Below are 11,658 nucleotides of genomic sequence, written 5' to 3'. Positions count from 1 at the left end.
AGAAGCTTAAAATAGGAAAAACATCTACCAGAGAAACTGAACCTGCTACAGAGAAACACTAACCAAAGAGGGTACAAGTGTAGTGGAAATTACAAAAACACTAAGAGAAGCCCATGTTGGTCAAGACTAGAAAATAAATGGCAACAGTACTCCAACCCTTGGTTGCAAGACAGGTAATATAGAAGCTCATACAATGACTTGTATGTGAAAGTTAAAATGTACACATAAAAAACAACTTAAATCAAATAAATGCTAGTTTTGCTGTTCAGAGTTGAAGATTGTTTCACAGCTGGTTTCTGAATATCAAGAGCTTATGGCAGACGAATAATACAGCACTAGGGGCAAAGTAGCTCTATACATTAATTGGCAATCATGTTAATATTATAACATTACAATACCAGACAAAGCATGAGAATCATGGCCCTGACAATTAGAGAAAGTTAATCACTTTTGAAATCACAATCCCAACTAATACAATTATTTTGGTCAGAAAAAAACACATACCAGTGACTGAGAAATTCACAAATATGGCTAACACAGGTCTCAGTCCTCAGTGATAAGTATCAATCTGACCTATGCACAGAAATAGAAAGGAGGTGATTTAACGGTTGAAGGTGCACTCAGATAAAAAAAAATTGAGAGCAAAGCAGTACACATAACCCCAGATGTTGTAGGTGCAGTGGAATATAAAGAAACAAGCTAAAAGGAGCTGCCAGAAAAAAAAACTCTAGATAAGATCTTCAGCACATTGGAATACTTTTAAAGAGAAGGAAACATTGTAATCAATTAAAGTGCAGACAGGCTGCGATTCTGGAAGTGGCCCATTCTTGTCAGGTAACATTCAAAACCTTACCCAACTTGCAAAGATTTCTTCATTCAATTCTCATAGGTAAAGACTTGACAGTTGTGAAAGAGATGAAGTACCATGGAGTGATTTCATTCATTGTTAAGTATTTATCAAACCATGCCTCAAAGGCATTGGTTTTCTTTTGTAGAGGGAAAGAGATTCAAGCCATTGAGATCAGAACTGTTCTAACACCGCAAAGGGAGGTTGTGAGAAAGGCTGACCCCTGCCTCTATCTCCTAGAGGACGTTAATGAATAGCAGTAGACATTACACACTTCATGCGCTTAGAAGTGGAATTATTTGACATACACCAGAATCGTTTATCCTTATACTGAATGTGGGAGCATGGCAGACTGTCACAAACTCGGGTGTAGGTTGCCAACATGGAGCTAGTAAATCTTGAATGATGAGTAGGAGGATCACCAAGGAAAAGGTGGCCAGCCTGGGCAGAGGTTCAGGCAACCTAAAGGTACTACAATGTAGTGGTGGTAGAAGTTGGAGTGTGCGAATACATACAACAAAACACCCACAAGCAAAATAAAACATTGTACAGAACAATTCTTCAACTGGAATAATTTCATTGCTGGGGACTGAAAGGAGGTCAAAAACAGTCAGGGTACGCACACTTATCTTGCTGTCAAACACTACAGAACACAACAAGAAAGAAACATGCAATGTTACTGAAACTGAGGAAGCCAAAAAGACTGGCAATCAGTGAGCAGAAGTTGGCTCAGAAAATAGGACTCTAGCAGAGAAACTTAAAAATGAGCCGTTTACCAAGGGAACTTTTCATTCCGACACAGTTGTCTGTTGTGTTTGCCCCTACCCTCTAGTTGAAGCACTGAAAGCAGACCTTGGACTAAATGAGCTGTGGGACGGGCACTGTTCCAGCTCTCTACAGTGGTGACATTTTTTCAAAGGTCTCTAGAAGGGGTCACTCTGAGCAGATGGCATGAGAAATGCCATATCTGCAAGAAGTGAAGGAACCCTCCACAATGTTATTGCAAACCTGAGGGCTAGTGTAATGCTATCCCTCCAACAGTTTAGTAGCAGTTTTAATTTGGTCACAAGTACTATGTGCACAACTCCTGCAGGGTTGGCTTTCTTTTACCAGGATGGAAACCCTCACTCGCAAAGGTTTGACGTAAACGTAAGCAAGCAGATTAAGAGGTTTGCATATAAAGCATTTCCCAATGAGATACAGCTCTGTGGAAATTGTGGTTGCAGTTTGACATCTGTATCCAGCACATTTTAAAAGATACGTTAGAAAAATGCACTGTGACTCGAATAGTACTGGCCCAGTCATAGCGCTTTTAGGTTTTTCAGGAGGGTGGGCAAAAGGGACAACAGGAAGGAGGCGGCGAACATGGAAGTATCTGAATGACAACACGAGCAGTGGCTAGGCAGCGAGAGGACACTAACCAAGCTAATTCAATCAGAACCTGATTCACTTGCCAGCTTAATTTCCTCTTTTGTGTGGAGCATGTTCCATCCCCCACACAAAATCGGAGAAAGTGAATATGGCAGGCGCAGGCCAATTAGGAGGCAGCAAAGAAGAGTGACAATGAAGACAATGAATGATAAGAAGTCGGCGCGCTCCAAGTCCCTTATGGTCTACAATACCCCTTGCAGTTCATGCACTGTCGGGCAGGCGAGACTTATAAAGAACCCTCTGCCACAATGCACTAGAAGTCTCCTTACATCAGTTCAATTAAAGAAAGCTTTTAACTAGTCAGTAGAACTATAGTCTGTACAATCCCTGAGATAAGTGCATTCCCACATTAAATAAGATGTGAAACTCCAAGTAATGTTCTCAATGAAAGGAAAATCCATACCGTATACGTGAAAAAAAACCAGGTGAACGATTTTACTTTTCAAAATAAACACTTATGAGCCACTGGTTTCTAAAATATTTTTTACTCCATCGAAAGAAAATACTGATGAAGATTGTAGGTAAAAATCACATGATCCAGCAACCACCTTTGATACACACTGCACGGGAGAGGTCTGGGCACGTTCTACAGGAGGTGGGCATGTGTCTGCTATGGCAGAGCAATGACACACGCTAGAAATCTGTACAAAAATAAGGGTTGAATCTGTTTGTTTTCTATGATGCATCATTATCAGGCAGAGGCCCACTGAGAAAGTGAAGGAAACAGCAGCCATCTTGGTTTTGGAATGGCAGGAAGTCACTTCCAGTGGTGTGTCAACAGCCAGGAATTTGCTCCATCAAATGGAAAATGTCCAAGAGTTACAAAAAGCTGCAACTTCGCTAGCAGAGATTGGAAGTGCCAGCCCTGACTTCAGCACAGGACAACTTGAACATTACTGAGCACTTCGAATAACAGCCAAATGTCTTGAAGAGCTGGTGACAGAATCCTCAATCCGCACAGCTGGGGAGGGGGTTGGAGGGGCAGACTTCAATTTGTAATCACTAACAGTACAGAAGCTGCTCTTACTACTATTTGTAAGCACAAAGACTGTCATTCAGACATTACTATAAGAGCCCCCTCCCCTCAATCCCCCCCACCACACCTCGCTGACCTGTATATGCCCAATGGTGCGTAACACTTATAGCCATCAGACATTTCACCCACAAACACCCCTGACCTTGCATGTAAGCATGCCTACTCAATACCTGAGCTTACGTATATCTACCTCATGTAAACATACACCTACCTTCCTGAGCAAGGCACACGCAAGACTACCTGGGGCAAGTCACAGGGTGCCACTGGGAACTACCCTCTCTTCCACTACAAAGCGGTAAGCTCACACATGTAAGGGTCTACATTGACCTCTGCAGCTCATGAGCTTACTACCAAGCTGCCCAGAGCTATAGAAAAAAGGAGTGTGCTGCAGCTCTTCACGTTGTCCTGCACCAGCACAAGGGTAATCAATAGACTGGCCCAAAATCATTGCCAAAGGCCAGTTCCAGGCCAATGGAATTGTCAGGATAATCTCTGCTTAAAACTAAACTTGTTTAAAAAATGTGTTGAAAGGCAATCTGCAAAGTATACTGTTCTGGATAATAGCTCTCCTCCTTGCTCAGAAGAAGTGGTCCAACATTTCAAAGTGGAGCAGTCCCGGCATGCCTCTGCTTAGTTTCTTCTACCAGATAAGATGAGGGCTGCTAAAAATCCAGGATTCTGGCCTCTATCCGAGGAAACGATGGGGAGGTGGGAAAAGAAAGGAAGGAAGGACAATGCTATTGGTCAGAAGGCTCTCTGTCTGGGTCAGGTTTGTTGGTTTGTCCAGGGGATGGGGTGTGAGAAAGAGAGGGCATTCCATGAGGCAAAGGGTGAGAAGCGGCAACCAGCCCATCCACTGTAGTTGCTGGAAGTCCAGGTGGTGCGACTCCAACAACACCAGGGGGAAACCTGCGAAAAAACACGACAACTGTTAATGGAGAAAAACAGAAACATGGATGAATCATTGAAACAGGAATGGGGAAAATGAAAAGTAAAACGAATTAAAACATCATTGGAGTAAAATATACATTCAGAAAACACTATGAAAACAGCACATTACTCTTAGCACTTGCTCTTGAACGCTTACTCAGTCTAGACTAACAGAACACCACTCTTAGTTCAAGAAGGGACTAAAGTACATTCACAAATGTAAGGAGTAAACATACCATCTCCACCAGCACTTCTATATGCTTACAAAGATTCCAATCCTGCGCTCGCCATAAATATTAAGTATCAAAGACTTATATCAACAGAACTGGGACAGTAACAGAGACACAACCGGAGTAGGAACACAGAAGCACTACAGTGGGCATTGTGTACCCAGGTGATCAACTATAAATACAGAAAACACTATATGAAAACATTACATGTTACTCTATGCATTGAATCATGTACATCTACTTTTAGTCCAGACTAACAGAAAGCAACTCCAAGTACCTTTGCAAACGTAGGGAGAATAAACACTATAGCCACCCTTCTCCAGCACTCCTCGATGCATCCAAACACTCCAGCCCTATGCTTGCCATAATTAGTTAATATCAAAGACCTATATCAAGAGAACTTGGACGGCAACGGAGGCACAACAGGACCAGGGAGTGGGAATACAAAAGCTCTACAGTGACCAACCTGTACCTGTGTGAACCATAGAATACCTTCTACCAGATCACTTGGACCATTCAATGTTCATAGAGGGAGGAGGGAGTGGTTAAACACCCAAGTGGCCAAGCCACAAAATGCTATGCAGCACAGCATAACCCTAATGAGTTTTTATCTAACGCATAGTGCAATATTTTATAGATTTTGCTAAAAGGACAACTACATTCCTAAGAATCGAGAACCAAATTTGCTTACATATTAATACCTTGTGCTCTGTTCACCAAATACAAAATGGTTGCACTTCTGGTTACCTAGATAAGGTACTTTCGAAAACCCGTGCACATTAGCTTGGTCACCTCAAAATAAATGATTTATCCACGCACAGATGGTTTTGAGGAAGAGCTTTACAGTCCCCATATCCTACAATGCCCTCCTAGCACACATTTGAGAAAGAACCAAACATCCATATCTTCTGCTCTGCATTGGACTACAAGCCAACATGGCCCTTGGGTACACCCCTTTACTTTTCCAACAGCATGCCAATCATCAATCCATCCTTTTCGAATGGTCACTGGCCAAGTGTTCGAACCATCTCAACATCTGTATTTGTGTGGACAAAAAAGGGTCTCAAAAGTGAAAAATACTGCTAAAGCTTCACAATTTTCTCAGAAACCTCTGCTATGAATATGGATCCTTGATATAGACTCAGCCAAAAGCGCTTGTACCCTAACAGTCCCTGTAAAATATCATCCTGTATACAGTGCTTAGTTTGTCAATAAAAAGGTGCCGTTGCCCAAAGCCCTCCTCTTAAACATGCAGCTGCTGCAATCAAATGTTTCAACACAGAATACTGAGGCAGCGTAATCCTGAAGCCATCTCGGGCCTCTTCAATCCATATAAAGTCACTCCCTGCCACCTTCAGCTCACTCTTGCAGCTCTCTTCTTTCCCCCTTTGTGACGCTTTTTCGTTTTCCTCTTCCTCTGTCTTTCCCATAGGTGTCTTTTGCTCGCAGCAAATGCCTGAGGAAGAAGAATAAGCCCCCGCCCTCAAAAATAAGTGCCGGTGCTCAGCACCCTAAACAACAAGCACAATTTAAGCACTGCCTGTATAATTCTATTATTCAGCACTCTGGGGTGACAAAGGGCCTTCAGCTAGTCTTAACAGGAAGACTGAATAAAATAAACAATGCTTAAACAAAACAGTTGCCCAGATGGCTGTTTGCATATCACTTCATACAAGTCATGATTTGGAAGGTGACTCACACCGACTTAGCCCTAACTGTAAGTACATGAATGTCCATTGGAGTAAAAGAACCAAGGACTAAATAATGTACCGGGAAACCATTCCATAGGGTATAGAGGGCCATGAAAGGGGAATGATCACCAAATATGAGTTTATTAGACAATTTAAAGATTAAAGAGATACCCTGGATTCTCAACTGTGTAGAAAGCATTGGGTATTAGAAACTGATTTAAATAAATAAATAAAATGCTACACAAATTCAATGTTGTGAAAATCTGAAAGACATTTCCAAATAATGGAAAGGAATTCAAATGACAGAGCTCCCCTCCCCAAACCAAGCTGTTTTTATTGATTTTGCATTCTTTAATCATATACTTGTACAATACAGTGCAGGCGAATTTTGCGCTTCTCATTCTCTACGTGTTCACTAGAACAGCATTTGCAGAAAAGGTTCATTATCCAAATACTGGAGTTGTTTCATTATTTCGTTTTACATTTGCTTCATATTGGAAGGCAGTTTGTACCAGCAAAAATATTTTTGTTAAACATTATAAACAGAACAAAACATGCCCAACTTGTTCGCAGGAATATTTTGTATTAATCCGACTATAATAAGTATACTGACTGAAAGCATAGCAATTAAAACATATTCATAGTAGGTTAAGTTCCTTCCCCCACCTGTTTTTTTTTTCACATCATGTAATTACACTCCTCTAGTTGCGAAAGCAGTAAATGTTATCCAATGTTCAGCAATGGGCTTCTTCAGTATGCTTTGGAATTATTCTGTACGCTGAGCAATGCTCTCTGCTTCTGCCCATTTTCCAATTTTCCATTACTCCCCCTTCGTAATCTCTCTGTCTACGCCCATCGGTTTCATTGGTTCGTGGCCTTGCCTTTTAAAATTTGCTTTACTTCATTTGAGAAAGGCATGCAAAGGTCATGCCTTTTCCAATGTTGAGCCTTCCTATACAGCACCGGTAAACTACTGAAAACATACGAGGCTCCATGTTTTCCGCATGGCTGCAGGACTACTTTTTCTTTTTATTTCCTACACAGGGCGATCACGCTGAGCAGTAGTTGAGCGCTTGGCATGACATCGACCCTGTTACATAGATAACTGCTGATGAGTTTGACTGCAAGCGAATGAAAATGTCACTTACCCAGTGTACATCTGTTCGTGGCATCAGTCGCTGAAGATTCACATGTTGTGCATAGCCCGCCATCTGGTGTTGGGTCGGAGTGTTACAAGTTGTTTTTCTTCGAAGAAGTCTTTCGAGTCACGGGACCGAGTGACTCCTCCTCTTTGTCTCCATTGCGCATGGGCGTTGACTCCATCTTCGATTGTTTTCCCCGCAGAGGGTGAGGTAGGAGTTGTGTTGTAGTAACAGTGCCCATGCAATGGAGTGACTAAGTATGTACCTATTTAAGGTTTAAATAATATATTTACAAATGTACAAAGCTTAAACTAACTTCCGAGCTGCTACAGGCTCCCGGGGAGGCGGGTGGGCACATGTGAATCTTCAGCGACTGATGCCACGAACAGATGTACACTGGGTAAGTGACATTTTCAGTTCGATGGCATCTGTCGCTGCAGATACACATGTTGTGCATAGACTAGTAAGAAGTTATCTCCCCAAAAGCGGTGGCTCAGCCTGTAGGAGTGGAAGTAGTTTGAAATAAGGTTCTTAACACGGCTTGACCTACTGTGGCTTGTTGTGCGGATAGCACGTCTACACAGTAGTGCTGGGTGAACGTGTGAGGCGTAGACCATGTGGCTGCCTTACATATTTCGTGCATTGGAATATTTCCTAGAAAGGCCATGGTAGCACCTTTCTTTCTGGTTGAGTGTGCCCTTGGTGTAATGGGCAGCTGTCGTTTTGCTTTAAGGTAGCAGATTTGGATGCACTTAACTATCCATCTGGCTATACCTTGTTTTGATATTGGGTTTCCTGCATGAGGTTTTTGGAATGCAACAAATAGTTGTTTAGTTTTTCTGATGTTTTTTGTTCTGTCAATGTAGTACATTAATGCTCTTTTGACATCTAATGTATGTAGTGCCCTCTCAGCTACGGAATCTGGCTGTGGGAAGAACACTGGTAGTTCTACCGTTTGATTTAGGTGGAACGGTGAAATAACCTTTGGTAAAAATTTAGGATTAGTCCTTAGGACTACCTTATTTTTGTGTAGTTGGATAAAAGGTTCTTGTATTGTAAACGCTTGAATTTCGCTTACTCTTCGTAGAGATGTGATGGCGATGAGAAATGCAACTTTCCAGGTTAGGAACTGTATTTCGCAAGAGTGCATGGGTTCGAAAGGTGGACCCATGAGTCTTGTTAAGACAACATTGATTCCATGAAGGAACGGGTGGTGTCCTTGGTGGTACAATTCGTTTAAGGCCTTCCTTAAATGCTTTAATGACTGGTATCCTATATCCTGTATCCTATATGAAGTTGAATAGGTAATCTGCAGGTGTATTTTAATGGAAGAGAAAGCTAGGTTAGATTTTTGTAAGTGTAGCAAGTAAACCACTACATCCTTTGGAGATGCGTGTAATGGTTGGATCTGATTATGATGGCAGTAGCAAACAAACCTCTTCCATTTGCTTGCATAGCAGTGCCTAGTGGATGGCCTTCTGGCTTGCTTTATGACTTCCATACATTCTTGGGTAAGTTCTAAGTGTCCGAATTCTAGGATTTCAGGAGCCAGATTGCTAGATTCAGCGATGCTGGATCTGGATGCCTGATCTGTTGGTTGTGTTGTGTTAACAGATCTGGCCTGTTGGGCAATTTTATGTGGGGTACTACTGATAGGTCTAGCAGTGTTGTGTACCAGGGTTGCCTTGCCCAAGTTGGTGCTATCAATATGAGTGAGTTTGTTTTGACTCAATTTGTTTACTAGATAAGGAAGGAGAGGGAGAGGGGGAAAAGCGTATGCAAATATCCCTGACCAGTTCATCCATAGGGCATTGCCTTGGGACTGCCTGTGTGGGTATCTGGATGCGAAGTTTTGGCATTTTGCGTTGTCTCTTGTTGCAAACAAGTCTATTTGAGGTGTTCCCCAAAGTCTGAAGTAAGTGTTTAGAATTTGGGGGTGAATTTCCCATTCGTGGACCTGTTGGTGATCTCGAGAGAGATTGTCTGCAAGTTGATTCTGGATCCCTGGAATAAACTGTGCTATTAGGCGAATGTGGTTGTGAATTGCCCATCGCCATATCTTCTGTGCTAGAAGGCTCAACTGCGTTGAGTGTGTCCCCCCCTGTTTGTTTAGATAATACATTGTTGTCATGTTGTCTGTTTTGACAAGAATGTATTTGTGAGTTATGATTGGTTGGAAAACCTTTAGTGCTTGAAAAACTGCTAGCAGTTCTAGGTGATTTATATGCAGTTTTGTTTGATGTACATTCCACTGTCCTTGTATGCTGTGTTGATCGAGGTGTGCTCCCCACCCCGTCATGGAAGCATCTGTTGTTATTACGTAATGTGGCACTGGGTCTTGGAAAGGCCGCCCTTTGTTTAAATTTATACTGTTCCACCATAGAAGCAAGAGATATGTTTGGCGGTCTATCAACACCAGATCCAGAAGGTGACCCTGTGCTTGTGACCATTGTGATGCTAGGCACTGTTGTAAGGGCCTCATGTGCAGTCTTGCATTCGAGACAATGGCTATGCATGAGGACATCATGCCTAGGAGTTGTAATATCATTTTTGCTTGTACTTTTTGTGTTGGATACATGCGTTGTATGATATTGTTGAAATTTTGAATTCTTTGTGGACTTGGAGTGGCTAGTCCTCTTGTTGTGTCTATTATGGCTCCTAGGTATTGTTGTACTTTGCACGGCAGAATGTGTGATTTTGCAAAGTTGACGGTGAAACCAAGTTTGTAGAGGTTTTGTATGACCTGATTTGTGTGGTGTGAGCACCTTGTCAGTGAGTTGGTCTTGATTAGCCAGTCGTCTAGATACGGGAATACGTGTATTTACTGCCTTCTGATGTGTGCAGCCACTACTGCTAGACATTTTGTAAAGACTCTTGGTGCGGTTGTTAAACCAAACGGCAATACTTTGAATTGGTAATGTATTCCCTTGAATACAAACCTTAGGTATTTCCTGTGCGATTGATGTATTGGTATATGGAAATACGCATCTTTGAGGTCTAAGGTTGTCATGTAGTCCTGTAGTTTTAGCAATGGTAACACTTCTTGTAGCGTGACCATGTGAAAGTGTTCTGATTTCATGTAGGTGTTTAGTATTCTGAGGTCTAGGATTGGTCTCAGTGTTTTGTCCTTTTTTGGTATTAAGAAGTACAGTGAATAAACGCCTGTGTTTATTTGTGTCTTTGGTACTAGTTCGATTGCATTCTTTTGCAATAATGCTTGGACTTCTATTTCTAGAAGGTCGGAATGTTGTTTCGATAAATTCTGTGCTTTTGGTGGTATGTTTGGAGGGATTTGTAGAAATTCTATGCAATAACTATGTTGGATAATTGCTAAGACCCAAGTGTCTGTAGTTATTTCCTCCCATGCTTGGTAGTAATGACCTATTCTTCCCCCCCACTGGTGTTGTGTGGAGGGGATGAGTGACATGTGAGTCACTGGTTGGTTGTAGGGGTTTTGGGGCTTTGAAATTTTCCCCTATTCCTAGGGAATTGTCCTCCTCTGTATTGGCCCCGAAAGCCTCCCCTGTACTGTCCCTGGTAGCTGGACGGTGTTGCCTGTGAGGTGCTGGCTTGACCCCGAAACCCCCCTCTAAAGGTTGTCTTGCGGAAGGTGCTGTAAGTGCCTCTGCTCTGCGGGGAGTAGAGTGCGCCCATGGCTTTAGCAGTGTCAGTGTCCTTTTTCAGTTTCTCAATTGCCGTGTCCACCTCTGGTCCGAACAGTTGTTTCTCATTGAATGGCATATTGAGCACTGCCTGCTGTATCTCTGGTTTAAAACCAGACGTTCGTAGCCATGCGTGCCTTCTTATAGTCACAGATGTGTTAATTGTTCTCGCAGCTGTGTCCGCTGCGTCCATAGAGGAGCGTATCTGATTATTAGATATGTTCTGTCCTTCCTCAACCACCTGCTTTGCCCTCTTTTGTAGTTCCTTGGGTAGATGCTCAATGAGGTGTTGCATCTCGTCCCAATGGGCTCTGTCATAGCGCGCAAGTAGTGCTTGAGAGTTAGCGATGCGCCACTGGTTTGCAGCTTGTACTGCGACTCTCTTTCCGGCTGCATCAAACTTGCGGCTCTCTTTATCTGGGGGTGGTGCATCCCCAGATGTGTGGGAGTTGGCTCTCTTGCGAGCTGCTCCTACTACGACGGAATCTGGTGGCAGCTGTGTGGTGATGAAAACAGGGTCTGTGGGAGGTGCTTTGTATTTCTTTTCCACCCTTGGTGTTATTGCCCTACTCTTGACCGGCACCTTGAAGATTTCCTTTGCGTGCCGAAGCATTCCTGGGAGCATAGGCAGGCTTTGGTAGGAGCTGTGGGTGGATGAGAGGGTGTTGAATAAGAAGTCATCCTCGACT

General features: G+C 42.7%; 1 protein-coding gene across 6 annotated transcripts in view; it reads right to left on the bottom strand.

Annotated features, from left to right (window-relative positions):
* Positions 1–2,747: 2,747 nt before the first annotated feature.
* LOC138304418 (C-terminal-binding protein 2) overlaps positions 2,748–11,658 on the bottom strand; it is a 200,388-nt gene continuing 191,477 nt past the window's right edge. For all 6 annotated transcript variants that reach the window (XM_069244433.1, XM_069244439.1, XM_069244437.1 and 3 more), the window contains one exon: positions 2,748–4,223. In XM_069244433.1, the coding sequence (XP_069100534.1) occupies positions 4,052–4,223 (172 nt within the window). In that variant the 3' untranslated portion in view covers positions 2,748–4,051. The remainder of the gene's footprint in view (positions 4,224–11,658) is intronic.

The sequence above is a fragment of the Pleurodeles waltl genome, chromosome 7, assembly GCF_031143425.1.
Source record: "Pleurodeles waltl isolate 20211129_DDA chromosome 7, aPleWal1.hap1.20221129, whole genome shotgun sequence".
Taxonomy (NCBI): Eukaryota; Metazoa; Chordata; class Amphibia; order Caudata; family Salamandridae; genus Pleurodeles; species Pleurodeles waltl.
The sequence above is the reverse complement of the archived record's forward strand: the minus strand, read 5'-3'. Positions and strand labels throughout refer to the sequence as shown.